We start from the raw sequence: 18,039 nt of genomic DNA on the forward strand, positions 1-18,039 counted from the left end.
TTTTTTGGCCTTCTATAGTTCGTGTAAATTGATAGTTAGATCTAGAAGCTTGATCACATTCAAGTTCAATTTTTCACTCTTTTGTTTTTAAGGAGGGGCTGGCAGTGCGCATAAGGTATAAGGTCCAATTGTTTCTCTTTTCATGATGTTAGCAGTCATTGACAATGAAGCTGAGGTCCATTAATTCATTCTAAGTTGCAAAATGGTGATGGTATAATTTTATCATTTATTCATTTATTAACTTTTTAAAGTTTTATATATACATACATGTATATATGTGTTTGGGTAAAGATTAATGTAAGGAAGTTTTGCTTTCAGTGAATGTCTGCATTCCAGTCATTGCTTAGATTGTTTTGTCCTTTTATAGCTGCCTGTTGAAAAATTGAAATAAACATAGACTATTACGATTTTATTGTACTCTTGAAGAGGTTGCATGTCTAAGCTAATTTATTAAAGAATTTGTCATTCCTTGTCTTAACAAATCTTCTGAAGAATGTGTCAGAGTTGGACCTGTTTTTAGCCTGAGAAGTTTAAAAGAATTCTTTATGTGCTTTTGAGTTTATAGCCCTCACAACCTATTTCAGTCTTTATGGTAATCAACTAGGTAAAGCTCTCTGCATTAGGCTCTCAGGAAAAGCTCTGTACTTATGTTCTTAGGCAAAATTTTTTCTAAACCTCATGAAATTGCTAATGCCCTTTTCTAAGTATAATACTTTTTTTTTTAACAAGTTGGGGATCATAAGATAAATGAAGTTTTAAGATATATTTAGGTTAAGTACTTTGCTGTGAGTCAGTTTTCCTTGGAATGCTGCAGGTGAGGGGCTAGGTGGGTAAAGTGTTCTCTGTGCCATTAGCTCCCTAAAAAGTTGGTGAGAAAATCTGGAAGTCAGAACCCTGAATATAACCAGCTTTCTAGGTTTAATATCCAACTTGTTTTCTATTGTTTTGAATGAACTTCTGAGTGTTGCCTTTTTAAAAAATTAGAGCCCAACTACAGCATACTAGTAGCCAAATTCCTGGTTGTGACTCAAAGGCATTTCTGATTATGCATCTAGATTTTAGTAATTAGTATAGTATTCTATTCTACCACACCACTAACTCTCCTCCCCAGCATGAATTGGAACAGAAAGCAATTAAGGCTTAGAGAGACTTAGCGATTGCCATTCAATTAATAAATGGCTGTACTAGAATTGGAATCCAGGTCTTTCTGATTCCAAGCCCATGTTCTCTCTATTACAACATATTAAAGATGAGAGGGAAAGGAAGCAGAGAGTCATTTAAGGAATCACTGTATTGTTTTAAGTAAGAGATGATCGGGGCCTGAAACAGGCAGTGGAAACAGAAACAAGATTTAAGGGTTTCATTTGACATGGCAGATTAGATATGGGGAATGAAAGGATAGAATGATCAAAGTGTGAGTTTCCTGGGTGTGTAGATGGTTATAGTGAGAGAAGAAACAGTTTAGGGAAAGGGTGCCCTTTATTCCTCTTTCTGTATATTGATGGAGGTGTCTATGGTGAATTTAGTTACGGGTTAGTTAGTTAGTTAGTTAGTTCAGTAGGCATTTTAAAATTCAGAGTGCTGCTCAGATTATTTGGAGCCTTTTGGTAGGGAATACAAGGGAATAAACAGAGGGAATATTCTTAATTCCTGTGTCATGTTAATGCTGTGGCACTTACTTAATGAAAATATGAATTCTTAATTCTATGAAGGGACCTTTTAAAGGCCATAGAATTGTAAAGTGGAACAGACCTTATGGAATTTCTAGTCCAATTCCTTTGTTCAGATGTGGAAAAGGACCCCAGAGTGTATGATTAATTGAACTTTGTCTAAAATTATGTCAGCTATTTAGAGACAAAACAGGAACTAGAACATGGGTTTTTCACTTTATGGCTTCCTCTTATATATTATTTATCTCAGTATTCCTTAACTGAAAGCATATGTGTTATTACCATATTTTCAAGTTATTTGCTTCTTTGTTTTTATATTATTCCTGCATTATAGTTAAGAACGTTATCTCTAATTACAGAAAAGAAAATATAAATGACTTGCCTAATGTCACTTACTAAGAAATTAACAGAACTAAGACTAAAACCCAGATCTTCTGTTTCCTAGGACATTGCTTTCTTTACACCATCAAACTGTTTTCCCAGATTGTTGCCATTTGTATTATTTCCTGATTATTCCAATTATTTCAAATTATTCATACTAGGAAGCTTTCTCAAACTGAGAACATTTTCAAGGAGTGATGGATTCTGTTATAGGAGGAAATAATCCAACCTTCCTTTACAGCAAAATTCCTTTTTTTGAGGTATAGTTGATGTGCAATATTATATAAGTTTCAGGTGTACAACGTCGTGATTCACAATTTTTAAAGGATATATTCCATTTATAGTTATTATAAAATAATTGACTATATTCCCTATGTTATATAATATATCCTCATAGCTTACTTATTTTATACATACCTCTTAATCTCCTATCCCTGTCTTGCCTCTCCCCCCAAATTTCACCTTTATAAACAGTTTTCATAAACTTGACTCTACTCCATTTGAAATTTGAATTTACCATTTACTAGAGTTGAGACTAGAGGGCAGTTTCAACATAGAATTATACATTTGAATTGATCTGTAAGTAATAACTGCTTTCATTCACAACAGGGTCCTTTTTTTAACTTTCTGTTGAAACATAATACATGAGTAGTCTTTTTAAAAAGTTATCGAAGTGTAATATACATCTAAAAACATGCACATAATTGGCCTATAGCTTGATGAATTTTCACAACTGAACTGTGTAATCAGCACCCAGTTCAACATCAGTATCAACCTCCCAGAAACTCCCCTTATACGCTCTTCTAGTTACTCCCCCATCCTGCTGCCCCTCAAGGGTAACCACCGTAACAGAGTAGTCTTTCAGAGGTGAGCTCAAGTACTTCATTAGTCAAGGTTGGCGTCTTTTTTTGTGTATTTGCTGCAAATATGAAGAGGATTTCTCTATTCTTATCAACACAAAAATAATTGCTGAAGACAAAAGAAAACCAGAATTTTCTCATTACCAAGTCTTGTTTACCAATTTAATATTCAATCAGAGTAACACTGAGAGATTTAAATCTTTCCTGCAGCTTTGGAAACATCTTGGAGTCTCTATAAGTGACTTTTCATCTTCTGAAACAAAACACAGAGTAAGCAGGAGTTAGAAGAATGGATGTAGATTAGTGTTCGCCCCCAGTACCCCCACAGCTATTCCCCACTGTGGACAAGACACAAGGGAATGACTGTAATGCTGTGATGCAGAGCTGTGGATGAGGGATTACTGATATGGTCCTCTTTCTTAACATATATTCTCTGAATATTGAAGATAGATTTATAATGTCAATAATCAGAATTCTGTGGGAGATTTTTTAAATTCTGCAGCTTCTGTGTTAAATATAACTGGTGTTCCCAACTTCTGAAAAAAATGGTTAAAATTCTTCCATCTTGACTTAAATATATTATCTACAACACTGTCTTCACTTTCTCTATTTCTTATCAGGACCCCTGAACAGTGCCCCAGCGTTGTTTCATTGTTGTCAGAGAGTTACAATCCTCATGTTCGTTATGGAGCTGCAATGGCCCTGGGCATCTGCTGTGCTGGTACAGGAAACAAGGTAAAGCCCAAAGCCAATGGGGTCAGTTCTTTCCTGGCGCCAGACTGTTTTCCCTAGCAGAAAAGTTTATGTAACAGCTGTAAAAATACAAGTGTGGTGTGATCTGTAAGACTTAACTTGCCTTACCAGCTTCCCAGAACTTCCTCACTTTACTATGCCTGATCGCTCAAAGCTGTTGAAGAACAAACCACCACATTACATGGGTGGCTATAATGAAAACAATGCTGTTGAATTTCTTTTTGAAAGCACTGATGTCTTTAAAAAGAAGAAAAAGTATTTTTTTCTTTGGAGAACTATGGTCATTTTACATGGTTATTTTACATGTTTACTTTGTGTAATTAGTATTGTGGAAAGTAAAGTTCTTATTTGAGGCCACCACAGTCAACTCAGTTTGATTTTTTTGTTTGTTTTAAGCTTATACTTAACTGCAGTTTGCCTGTTTTATCCTCATGAACGTAACAGATAACCTGGTATTTGTTAAGCCTTCAAAAGTGATAAAGAGTTGGGGTAGGCACGCTGATGATTTCATCATGAGATTCATAAAGATATGCACCAGTGTAATAACAAGTATCCTTGAATCATGGCAATGACATTTTGCCTTTCATAGCGCACAGGACCACACCTTGGCCAGCTCCCCAAAGGGCGACTTCTTTTAGCAGTGCACAGGCGTGTGTGTGTGTGTGTGTGTGTGAGAGAGAGAGAGAGAGAGAGAGAGAGAAATAAGAATATGGTTATGTTCCCAATGTCTTTACATCAGAAAGGAGCCACTTTTTTAATCATCTCTTTTCCAAACTAAAGTAAAACAAAGTATAATTATTTATTGATTGATGCCAGGAATTAAATTTTAACTTGCTTGACTTTTTCTCTAATAAAGGGTATCAGTCTTGGATACAAATAACTTTTCTAGTCACATAAAATATTATTTAAGCTAGGAATTAAAATAGGCATTTTCACTATACATGGTAAGAATTGTATAAAACTTTATAGAGAAACATACACCCTTTCAGTATTCTCATTCTGTCCCCTTACCCTGCTTTATTTTTCTTCAGAGCACTTGTCACCACCTGACATATTTTTACACCTATTTATTTGTTTATTGTCTGTCTCCTCTCCACTGAAATGTAAGATCACTGAGAACAGAATGCTAAATACCTGGCACTGTAGGTTTTCAGTAAATATTTGCCAAATGAATGATGGAGGGAAGATCATTTTAAGGATATGATGGTGAACAAGTTGCACATGGTCTCTGCCCTCACAATTTTTTTTTAAATGCTTTCATTTCTTTTAGAGAATTTCTATGTGAGAATGTATCAAGTTTTATTAGGAAAGTCATTATGTATATAAAATGCAGTTTATAGAAATTGGCCTGCATTTTTTTCTGGGACACATCTGCTCTATAAACAAAGGAAAAATAATATAGTTGGATGTTTAACTGAGTATTTTCTCCCTCAGGTCTTTAGTAGACATTTATGTCAGGCCTCATAAGTTAAATGTAAATTAGATTTTTTTCTTTCCAGATTATTCTAAACTTAATATGGTATCTAGGAGCAAATGTTCTTTGAGACACAGCATCTGACACGTTAATTCAATGAAAATTTCCATTACTCATGCTAAACAAGTCTGCTTTATTTCTAGATAGTTTGTATGATTTACACATCAATACCTATCTGTCTGAAGTTTGGTGCTTTATTATTTTTGTTTCTTATACACCTGAAGCACCTATTTATTCTAAAATATGTCTTTGAAGTTATACCACGTGCCTCAAAAGCCAAGTTGGTGTCTTTTAATTTATAAGTTGGAAATTTTGTTATATTTTTACCATGACTACTTTATAAACAATATTGGCAATATATGAGTAATGCTTGAGAAACTTACTCTTCTAAACAATGGCACTACATTTTTCAGAGAAGTGGAAAGAAAGAATATACTTATCTGGTATGTGTATTATCTGTTAATAACTCTGATTTTTTAGATAAATAAATAAATTGACATGTAAGGAAATCCATAGTCGTTTCCCCCTTCCCCCAAAAAGATTCAAATTATTCTTCCTTTACTTGGCCTTGGAACAAAGGATATTTGAGAAATGACATACTGTACTAAAATAAGTTTGATAATCATGTTAACTCATTGCTCTGTTGCTTCAGATTTATACCTACCTAACAACCTCGTAAGGGTACTGAACAAATATCCTGCAGGGTGTTAATAGAAGTTATATGGGGCAGAAGAGTTCTTGGTCAGATGTAATGGGCAAATGCTGGGATATACAAAGTTCCAGTGGTTTCTTTAATAAGGCTGCCTGGAGCTTTTGTTGTGATATATACATTCCTGGGGGCCACAATATGCTATATAAAGTTTTGAATCTGCAAGAAGAGGTGATATGTAGTGTATAGGAACTCCCAAACTTGTTTAACCAAGGAATCCTATTTTCATAGAACTGCTACTCTAAAGAATGTGATATTCGGGAAATCCTGGTAAACATTTTGGAAATCCCAACACTTGTGGTCTTTTGAAGTGTAACCATGGTATCAGATCTAGCCTTGTTTGATTTAATTTGTTTTGCCATCATACTAGCAAGTAAAATCTTCCCTTTTGTTTTGGAAGTTTTGTTTCTCTTTGTTTTTTGTTTCAATTTACATTTGATTTATTTAATTTTTTAAATTTAGTTTTGTAAAATCATCTAAGACATTATCTTACCCTAGTGTTTGAAGGAAGTTGAATACTTGGAGTTAGACTGGCCTGAGTTTGCTACATTTATGTGATTTTGGCAATTTACCTTTCTAACTCTTACTTTTTTTTTTTTTTATAAAGATTGTTTTGTGTTGTTTTAGGATTAAGAGGATTATATGGATAACATACATAAAATACCTCCCACTGCACCTGGAAAATAATAGGTGGTTATCAAACATTAATCTCATTTTTTTTCTTACTTTGTTTTTGACCTCTTTTACCCCAAGAAAGGAGCGTTTGTGTTCTACAAGCTTCTTTTTCACTTGGCGTCAATAATGTTGAAACATAAAGCGTACTCAGTTCTGAGCTATTGCATCCAAGTAGTCTTAAATTAACTTGTAATTATAATGTTAGATGAAAATATTGACTTTAAATGATAGTAACTAATCTGAAATTTCAGCTGTATGAACTTTATTAAAAGGTTTTTTTTTTAATGCTTTCAGGAAGCAATTAATTTGCTAGAACCAATGACAAATGACCCTGTCAACTATGTGAGACAAGGAGCTCTCATAGCTTCGGCTCTCATCATGATCCAGCAGACTGAAATCACTTGTCCAAAGGTGAGCAAACAAAAAAATTCTCCAGAAGAAAGCTGGTTCAGGCTTTTCTTTAGTAGCTTATCTTCTTTTGAGGACATTTTTACCTCAAATATGGTGAACACTGAACTCACAGGAAGTAAAGAGGTAGGAGAAGGGGAAAATTTTAAATATATAACACTCTTTGAATTCATTTTTCTATAGGTCTGTGGTCACTTTGCTAATTCAGCTGTAGAGCCATTCTTGAAAAATTAGAACTCATGAGTTGATGAAATCATCAAAATCCACTTTAATTGCCTCCTACTATCCTTTTTTTCTGTCTAAACTTTTTTAACACTTTTTTATTGAGTTATATTCATCTTACAATGTTGTGTCAAATTCCAGTGTAGAGCACAATTTTTCAGTTACACATGAACATACATATATTCATTGCCACATTTTTTTTTCTCTGTGAGCTACCACAAGATCTTGTATCTATTTCCCTGTGCTATACAGTATAATCTTGTTTATTCTGCATATGCCTTTCAGTATCTACAAATTTTGAAATCCCAGTCTGTCCCTTCCCACCCCCTGCCCCCTTGGCAACCACAAGTTTGTATTCTATGTCTATGAATCTGTTTCTGTTTTGTGTTTATGTTTTGTTTTGTTTTGTTTTAGATTCCACATATGAGCTATCTCATATGGTATTTTTCTTTCTCTTTCTGGCTTGCTTCACTTAGAATGACATTCTCCAGGGACATCTGTGGTGCTGCAGATGGCGTTATGTTGTTGTTATTTATGGCTGAATAGTATTCCATTGTATAAATATGCCATATCTTCTTTATCCAGTCACCTGTTGATGGACATTTAGGCTGTTTCCATGTCTTGGCTATCGTAAATAGTGCCGCTATGAACATTGGGGTGCAGGTGTTATTTTGAAGTAGGGTTCCTTCTGGATATATGCCCAGAAGCGGGATTCCTGGGTCATATAGTAAGTCTGTTCCTAGTCTTTTGAGGAATCTCCATACTGGTTTCCACAGTGGCTGCACCAACCTGCATTCCCACCAGCAGTGTAGGAGGTTTCCCTTTTCTCCACAGCCTCTCCAGCATTTGTCATTTGTGAACTTTTGAATGATGGCCATTCTGACTGGTGTGAGGTGATAGATACCTCATCATAGTTTTGATTTGCATTTCTCTGATCATTAGTGATATTGAGCATTTTGTATGTGCCTTTTGATCATTTGTATGTCTTCCTTGAAGAATTGCTTGTTTAGGTCTTCTGCCCATTTTTGGATTGGGTTATTTTTTTCTTATTATGTTGCATGAGCTGCTTATATATTCTGGAGATCAAGCCTTTGTCGGTTTCTTTTCAGCAAATGGTGTTGGAAAAACTGGACAGCAGCATGTAAATCAATGGAGCTAGAACACTCCCTTACACCATACACAAAAATAAACTCAAAATGGATCAAAGACTGAAACATAAGACAAGATACAATAAACCTCCTAGGAGAAAATATAGGCAAAACATTATCTCACATACATCTCAAAAATGTTCTCCTAGGGCAGTCTACCCAAGCAATAGAAATAAAAGCAAGAATAAACAAATGGGACCTAATTAAACTTACAAGCTTCTGCACAGCAAAGGAAACCAAAAGTAAAACAAAACGACAACCTACGGAATGGGAGAACATTTTTGCGAACGATGAAGCCTCCTACTATCTTTTAAAATTTATTCAGTGAGATAACTTGTTCCTCTGATATGGAATATAAACTCAGTGATCCATGCCTTTTTTGATCTATCCTTCTGAGGCAATAAAAATTCATATAGTTTCTTTATATAGTATATACAATCTCAGTTTAGAAATGAGTACATCCAGATTCAGTTAGAATGTCACTGCCCTCGTGGGAGATCCCTTGAGCAGGGTTTCAGGTGGCTACAGGGAGGTTTCTTCGCTGACACACATCTTTCGCTGAAAAACACTCTTGCAACTTTCACCCTTCTGGTCGGGGGAGCGTATGATAGGCTCTCGGTGCAGCTTTGCCTGCCTCTTCCTCTTCCTCTCCTTGTCTCTCTTCTCTCCCTCCCTCTTTCATTGCTTGTGCCTTTGTCAATAGCTTATGCCTTTTACATTTTGTGTCAGATATCAATCAGTGCAGTGACCACTTTATCATATTAAGCTCACCAAGTGGCCTCTGTGAAGCCCATCTCTAGGTTTGGAGCTAGGAGGAAAGACTTAAAGCCCAGCTTTTCCCATAGAAATCCTCTTCACATATCCTTCTACAGTCCAGTCCTCATATATATCATGTGGTTGACTCCGTACAGATTTTGAGGCATCTGTTTTAAAATTTCCTCATGACAATCTCTCAGATCTCATTTTAGAGTTTGATATCTAATACATCTTGGCACCTTAGCCAGAACTCATTTTGTTGAGAAGCAGAAAATGCTTAGATCTTGTAATTTACATATACTAAAAATGACCATGTTTTTGACATATTAAATAAATGTGTATAGCTTATGCAATAATTTCAGATCTTTTATAATAATTCTTGAATTATTTAATTCTGCTCCTGTATAAGAAGCAGTCAAAGAATTGACAACAGGAAGAAAAAAAACATTGGCATACTGTCTTCTGCCTCTTCAAACAGATGTAGAACACCCTCATTTTCAGCAAAGTAGATTGATGGGGGGTGGGGAGGATGGCGTGGAGAAGAAAAATTTTTTTTAACTCCTTGATTATTCTGTGAAACTTTGTTTAATAGATTTCAGTTTCTGAGCAGTTGCTATCATTTCAGTTTTTGTTGTTTTTATCTAGTCCTTCTCTCTTTGTCAGAATCCTTTTTAAGACTTCTAAAAATTGGATGATTTCAAAAATAGAATCAGACTTCTCATCTTGTTTTAGTAATACATTACTTAATATTTTATATCTTCTAGAACATAAACATCTTTTCAAACAGATCACATTTCTTTGCTTTTTGTTCTTAAATAGAGCAGTTATAGCATGAGTAGCTTTCACATCTTTTATTTCTGCTTTTGATCTTCTGTTGACCTTTATCGGCTGGAGGTTATCCAACTGAGTAATGTCATTAAAGAAGGAAGTTTTGCTGTGGAATGCACCTCCCCTAACAGTGATATATAGAAGTTTATTCACTTTGACCTCATATATTGCTTTCACGTTATACGTATTGTGAACTGACACATGTTTTGCCATCTTCCCATCCTCTGCTACAGGATTTCATTGATTTGACATCCGTAAGTTCTGTACCAACAATGGCAGAGTACTTTGAAACAGGGATGGGGTTAGGGTTAGGGTAGGCTGTGTAGTTTCAAAAAGCCTTCAACTTTTTATTCCAATAAATAAAACTTTTTCGTATTTAGAAAAAGTGAAAAAAATACAGCAACTTAACCAATTAGTATTTTGTAATCATTTTATAAAATATTGTTGAACCAGGTCTTAGCCAATATGACTATTTGGGATACACTTTCATCTTCACATGGTAGCAAAATCTTGGGTATTGATTAGGAATGTTGAAATGCAGTTATAGCTGGTAGCCTTTGCCATTGATACAAACTCAGTGCAGAAAGTTAAACATGTACCCCACCAACTACAAAAGCAAAACTGTATTATGACAAATGTTAGAGTGCAGTTGTTACTCAGTTCATGAATTCTTGAAGTTTAAGTTCTGTTTCATTGTTTTCTGCTGTCACGCATGTAATCAAGAGCTTTGTATACTATAGTTTATATCATCTCTCTTTTATCTGATAATTGCTAAGAAGACAACATTGATACTCTTTTGGGATGGTATGTGACATTTTGCTGAAAAGAAACAGCTTTTAATAAGCTTGAAGAAAAGTATGTTCTCAAGGCTGTAGTCCTAGACACAAGTTTGCAAACTAGTCCATGAAAGAAGTGAAAACGCCTTGAAATCAAAGATCAAGTGTTGCCATTAAGACTGATCCCCCCTCAGAGGAATCCAAAAGGAACATTTCTCAGATACTTTGTGAGATTCACGATGGAAATTTCCAAAGGAAGTATTCTTTTATGCCTTCATGATCTGTGTCACATCCATTTACAGAATGCCATCTTTACACTAAGCTCTACGCACTGGGTCTTAGTTTAACTAACTCCAGTACATCTTTGCTTTTCTTCTGCCAGTTTCATACTCACTCATTCTCACAAACATAGGCCCAGGATCACGCATACACCCCTGGGTGATTAAAAAGATTCAGAACCATTTAACAAGAATACTGTTCTTTTATAGGTCCTTGGAGTTATTTTGTCTTAAGAACCCAACTCTACTCTTTGAAGGATCTATCCTTTGTTTTTCTTATTAAATGACCTCTACTGTTAGCAGTTATTTGAACATGTATATAGCAAGTATGATATGTAGAACCACATAAAAATACTGCAGTGTAAGAATAAGATCTGGTGCTCCTCCTTGCCTAATATCTGGCCCAAGGCCTGCTACAGGGAAACTTCTTCCAGCACTGACATGTACCCTTTTTAGAAGTAGGATCATATTTGGCTAAGTTTGACGAGCTTTTGCAGTTTTAAAATAAATCAGCATGGAATTTTATAGCATAAGGTTTTATTTTACAGCATAACACATTTCTAAATAGTAACCTTTGTTACCATACTATTGCCTTAAGATAGGGACTTGGGCACTAAAGATGGTAATATAAAGAAAAGGCTACAAGCAAATACCATGAACAAAATAATACTAATAAAATTGAGAAGGGAGCTAAAAATGTCTTTTGGGTTATTGAAAAAGAATAAAGATAATTTTCATTTTAGGCATGTTGAGTTTGAGATTATAGCAAGTCAGTTGGAGATAAAATGAGAGCATAGGAAAAAAGTCAGAACTAAAGAAAGAGATGGGAGCTAGCCCAGATAAATTATATAAGTCTGTGGCCCTTTATCCGCAGTTCCAAAATCCAAAAAGCTCTGAAAACTAAGAGTTCTGTTTGTTTTTTAAGGACTCATTTGGCTGCAAAATCTGACCCAGTATGAATTCATGTATAACCTTTATCCTGTGTAGTAAATATTCAGTCATTTTGCTGCATCAGAAATACTAATTTGGTTGATTATGGGATATTGCCCCCATACTCCACTGAGAGTATTGCATAATTTGTAGTGTATGCACCATATTAGCTTCATAAATTTTGAATTCCAAAGTTCATCCGGCCTCAAGGATTTCATGGAAGGAATTACAGACCTAGTAGAAGTCATAAGAGCAACTGTAATGTCATAGAAAGAGAAAAGAAAAAAACTCCAGAAGTAATTCCTGATGTACAGCTTCATTTCTATACCCCAGAAAAATAGAAAAAAAAAAAAAAAAACAGAAAGGAAGAGACATACCTAGATGATAAGTAACAACAAAAATGACTCTTAAGGAACTTTATTCCCTTCTCTCCATCTTTTATTTTTCTCTATGACATCTAAGAGTTGACTTTGTTTTTTTCCAACAATACAAGGTGTATAGAGTTAAAAACATGGTGAATGTCTAAAATGCAGGAATTTGGAGAACATAGGTTTTAGATAATCAGGCACAGTAGAATACATAGATCACAGTGCTGTCTGAAATTTAATTGTCTTTTCTGTGAAATTATAATATAAAATGGGAAATTAATATGATTTTTCTCCTATAAATTCAAATTTGTTTTTTGTTGGGGGGGTATACTATTCATAACAATGAAATTGAGCCAGAAATTGAGTCCATTTTCTCATCTGTGAAATGGGAGTAGACCAGAAGATCTCAAAGTCGCCTTCCAAATTTAAGATAGTATCCTAATCTACTAAAATAATAATTCTTTATGAAGAATCATAACAATGAGAGTTAAGTTTCTGCTGCATAAATAATAAAACATAAGGAAAAATTATTTAATGATAAAAACTAGCTTTTAAAGTACTAGTCTGTTTAATTTTAATTGGATAGACCTATTATATATTTGCATTGATTTTTTTTTTTTTCTGTCTTTCAGATTATGTTGTCCTATTGTTTGGGGTGTGATTTTATATTTAAATTCTTCCTTATAATGTACATACAGTGCTTTGTCCAGTGTTTCTTTTTCATAAATTCATGAAATATTTCATAAACCTCTAGCACATAAAATCTCCATCCTATGTAAGGTAATGTAAATGTTCATCCAAAATAAGTTCAGAATCAAAGGAATTTGACCTGTTGAACCAGAGTGAAAGCATCAAACCTTAGAATTTTTAAAACTGGAAGGGAATGTTGTGATGATCTCATCATGCTGGGTTTTATAGTTAGAGAAAGTAAGATGTAGAGAAGTAAGTGGCTTGCTAATAGTCATGCTGGGTAGTGGCAGAGTTAGTTCAGAGTTGTTTTTCCTGTCATATTCTATTGCTGCCTGTGAATAAAAACTGAGAACCATTTTAAGAAATACCATTTTGTTAGCAGTATTTAGGTTGCAAAGATAGGAGTCAGAGAGGACTGGTAGGATTCTGCTCTGGAGTGGTAAGACAGCCTTGCTTACTGAACTATAAAATGCCTTTTACACATTACATGACGTACACATTACCTCAAATAATCTTACAACAGTCATGTAAGGTAGGTGCTATAATCTCTGTACAGATGAAGAAACTGAGACTCAGAAAAGCTGAGTAATTTACCCAGACAGCTTAGTAAAGAAGAGATATTTATAAGCCAGTATTGTCTGATTCTATATTACTCTGCACTTTATCACAGTGTGGCCTCCCAGACCAAGATGAATGAAAGGGAGGAGATTCTGAAAGAATACGTGATATGGATAAGATCGTTATAGGAGGAAACTCAAATTCAGTATTTTCTACTTTGGGCAGATCTGGGGAGGTCCATGATCATGTACTTCTTGAACAAGCAGACTTCTTTCTGGGTGCCTGCCATCTGAAAAGCACTTGGTGGGAAAACAGTAGTGTAAGACATGGAAGAAGCATAAAGTATTTCCCTTTTTGTCACCCCATTTTAAAAGAATCATGGATATTTTGATAAGAACATGTATTCTTTAAATGTTATTTTCTAATTATAAAAGTATATATATTAATTTTAGAAAATATAGAAAATAATAAAATAGCAAACAAAAATTACCAGTGATTCCTCCTAAATAAGTCAGCATGTATTCCATTTTGGTGTGTTCTTTTGATAAGAGTAATTGTTGTGATGTATCCTCAAAAAATTAACGTGTATGCATGATGAAAATCTTTACCATATATGTGAATGTACTTAATCCAAAATATACGTCACATAGCTGTAGTGAAGTTTGTTTTAAGGTAGAATTGAAGGACTGTGCCCATTAGGAAGTCTGTAGGTTGATGGTAAGCAGAATAGCTGTAATTCACAGTGCAATGAAAGCCTTAGTGTTCATTTGAACTGGTTAAGCCTACTGACTAACAGTGGTGCAGTATGAAATCGCATTCAGCATTCCCCTGAGTCTGAATCATCCACTGTGGAACAGTGATTGAAAACAGAGCTGGTCCTCCCACAGCAGAAAAGTCATGACACCCGTGATTTCAACCATGGACTTATTCTGCCTTCAAATCTAGTCCAGATCCCTCTTTTTTTGAATGTTGTGAAATTCAGAACTCAGGTTTCATTACCATTTGAGCAATCTAGTCCCTGCTCTAAAATGATAACAGCAAATGAATAGAATTAGACTATAATTCTTTTTCTTGTTCCTTCAGGTGAATCAGTTCAGGCAGCTGTATTCCAAAGTCATCAATGATAAACATGACGATGTCATGGCCAAGTTTGGCGCTATTCTGGCCCAGGGCATACTGGACGCAGGTAAATGTTTTTAAATCTTCCAGATTTATTTATCTATTTAAACTAAATCTAATGAAATATCTGTTCTAACCATATGATGTAGTAGAAATTGAGTCTGGGGCTGTTTATTCCTGGAGAAAATATGGAGCCTACTGTTCGTAGAAATAATTCAGTAGAGTTGTTAAGAGCACAGACTGTTAAAGTTTGAATCCCAGTCCCTTTACAGCACTAACTGTATTTCCCCTCTTTATGTCTGTTTTCTTGTCTTGTAAAGTCTACCTCATAGTGTCGGGAGGATTAAAAATACATGTAAAGCAATTAAAACAGTCCCAGTCACTTAGTTAAGTGTTCAATGAGTATTGGCTTATTTTTTTCCTTTAATTTTCTTAGTATATATCCATTTTTAAACACATTGACATTGGAAAGTTTTTTGAGGAAAAAATTAGGCTTTAGACAAATCCTAGCAGCCAAATGATTTAAAAGTAAGATGCCTGGAATATTTGCCTAGTAAACACATAGTACACTATACCAACTGGCTCCTGAATTCATACCCTTCACCACTGCACTATGGTTTATTTCAGAAGAGGTGGGCTCTCCTTACAAGGTAGAATGGTGTGCTTTAGTACCTTGGACTGGGGATTCATTCAACAGACTCTAACTGTTATTATTGGCAATATCTGACTCAATAGGGTAGAAGGGAATGAACATAACTATTTCGTTATTCAAGTATCTGATTCTTTTTCTAACTGTACCCTAGCCGTGTAGAATATAATCTGTTTTATTGATCTTTGTTAATTTGAAAGGTAAAAAATAGTATCTCAAGGCTTTCATAGTACTATTATTGATGAGCTTTTCTTAAATTTATTAGTTATATTGATTTCTTCTAATAAAAATTTTATTCCTTATTCTTATTTTATTCCAGCCATTCTTTTCTTGGTCAGCCAGACATGTGTTTATATTTTTAGTTGAAGGAGATCAGGAAAAGAAGCTGAAATTTTTTGCTATCTGAAGTTTTTTTGTTACTCTTTTAGGTTTTCTGTCTGCTGAGAATATTTTTTTAATCATATCAAGGTTTTCAGCATCCTTGTTTTATAATTTTAGGTACTCTCCTGTATATGGCTTTTTAAAAAAATCTGTCTCCTTTTGAGTATGATTATTTTATCTTTTCTTGATTAGATTTGCTAGAGATTTCTGTTTTTATTTATTTATATGCTGTTGCTGATCTTTTCCCCCCCTAAATTCTTTATTTTTGCTCAAATCTTTTATTTGCTTTTTTTTTCTTTTTTAGGATGTTGGTACTGTTTTCTAAATTTTTGAGGCAAATACTCTTCTCTTTTAATCTATTTTTCTGGTGGGATTTGTTTTGTTTTAATTTTCCAAGAAGTTGAACGTTTTCTGCTTAAATTTTTAGTGTTTTTAAATTTCTCTCTCTTTTAATTAAAGATAGTTCCTTGCAGCTGTAAATAAATAAGGGGACTATGCTATAGATATTTTAGATGAAGTGAACCATTTCAGTTCTCGGTATTGATTCTCCCAGGTATAAACAATATAGACATTGACATGCCATAGTTTCTCCCTTCTCATTCTTTGCCACCTTCCAATATTTTCATATTATGTTTACATTGTCATGGTTTATAACATTTACAGTCTCTTGTGAAATAATAATTCCCACTGTTTAGTCTTAGTTCCATATTTAAATAGAGTCACTGCTCACCACCGTTTACTTTTGTTGCTGCTGCTTTTTCCAGGTATCTGTGCTATGACTTGACACTTAAATGGCTGGATTTTGTCAGTCTTTCATTTACATTTGGATTCATTCTCCATGAGTTTTGACACGTGCATAATGACATGTATCCACCTTTACATTATCATGCAGAATAGTTTCACTGCCTTAAGAATCCTCTGTGCTTTACCTTTTCATTCCTCCCTCCCCACAGTCCCCAGCAATCACTGTTTTTTTGTTTTTTTTTTTTTGCTGTCTTTATAGCTTTAGTTTTTTTCTTTTTCAAAGTTGTTGTGTAGTTGGAACCATATAGTATGTAACCTTTTCAGGTTGGCTACTTTTGGTAATTGGTTTTTAAATAGGATTTAGAAGAAACATTTTACCACTCCATAATCTTTTGTTTTTTCTTTTAGGTGCTACTTTTTGAAGTTTTGGTTTTAAAGTACAACCCTTTACTCATTCATTCAGTACTACTGTAATTTTTGCTGGCTTTTACTAAATTAGAGTCATTTGTTAAGAATTAAGGGAGGATAATTCTCTGTTTTAGCTTTATTTTGCCATCTTTATTTGAAATCCTCTCTCTGTCTTCTCCTTCCCCTTTGAGCCCCTCTCTCCTTCCACCTCTTTTTTTGTATCTGTTTGATCTGTCATGAACCAATCAAGTTTTGATGCTTCTTTCATTTATTTTTTTTATTTATAATCATTTTTGCCTTAGGTATTTTAGTGTTATTTAGTACATAAAAGTTCTGTACTGCCGAGTTCACTCTTAGGAGCATAAAGTTATTCTCTTACTCCTTTTCAATTTGCTAATTTGCCATCTTCCTAGAAAACTGTGCTGCAACTGCTTAGAAAAATTTTTAGCCCTGTAATTTGTCTCTCAGAAGTTAGAAGTAGTAGAGAAAATCTGGAGAGGGTCACTTCAATGGAATGAGTGAAGTTGAAGTTTATGAGAACTTACTCATGATTTGGTTTCCTCAAGGAGAAAAGCTGAAGATTAAGCAGGTTTATGGTTGAAGTTTGTAAAACTGTGTAAACACTATCAATAGAATAAACTTGCCCTTATTTTATATTAAATCTCAGACTGTTAGAACTACTTTAGTTTCTAAGTCTGAAGAAGATAGGTTATATTGAAATAAAAGGAAATTCAGCTTCAGAACTTAAATCAAATATCACATCCTCTAGGAAGCCTTCCCCAAGCCCTTCTTCTGCCCTGTTCAGCCTACTCCTAGGTTAGGTGGGCCATGCTTAGTTAGCTCTGTGTTCCCACTAGTACTTGGATTTATATCTATTATAATATTTTTATGCTTTATTTTAATTATCTAATTATCTGTCTTCACTAGATTGGAGGTTCTTTGGCATCTTTTCCAGTATTTTATTCAAAATTCTCAATATATAGTAGGCATTCTGTGACTGTGGGGGTTAGAATAGGGAAGGATATAAGCAGACAGTAAATATATATAACTCATTCCCGTTGGAAAAACAAAGTTAAAGTGTATCTGATTTTTTTTCTAGGTAAAATCTTAAAGTATCTGTAGTGGAGTATTAAGAAAATCTAGATTATTTGGTTGAACAGTAGAACCCTGATTCTTATAAAAAATTAAAATGCTTTTTGGTTTAGTAAAGTTAGTACGTACTTCCTGACTCCAAGAAAATTTGAAGGCATCTGT

General features: G+C 34.3%; 1 protein-coding gene across 2 annotated transcripts in view; it reads left to right on the forward strand.

Moving 5' to 3' along the window:
• The window catches only part of PSMD1 (proteasome 26S subunit, non-ATPase 1), an 80,749-nt gene that overhangs the window by 48,712 nt on the left and 13,998 nt on the right, over window positions 1-18,039 (forward strand). For both annotated transcript variants that reach the window (XM_074364466.1, XM_074364467.1), the window contains 3 exons: window positions 3,532-3,646; window positions 6,817-6,933; window positions 14,568-14,670. In XM_074364466.1, coding sequence (XP_074220567.1) covers window positions 3,532-3,646; window positions 6,817-6,933; window positions 14,568-14,670 — 335 coding nt within the window. The remainder of the gene's footprint in view (window positions 1-3,531; window positions 3,647-6,816; window positions 6,934-14,567; window positions 14,671-18,039) is intronic.

Source organism: Camelus bactrianus, chromosome 5 (assembly GCF_048773025.1).
Source record: "Camelus bactrianus isolate YW-2024 breed Bactrian camel chromosome 5, ASM4877302v1, whole genome shotgun sequence".
Taxonomy (NCBI): Eukaryota; Metazoa; Chordata; class Mammalia; order Artiodactyla; family Camelidae; genus Camelus; species Camelus bactrianus.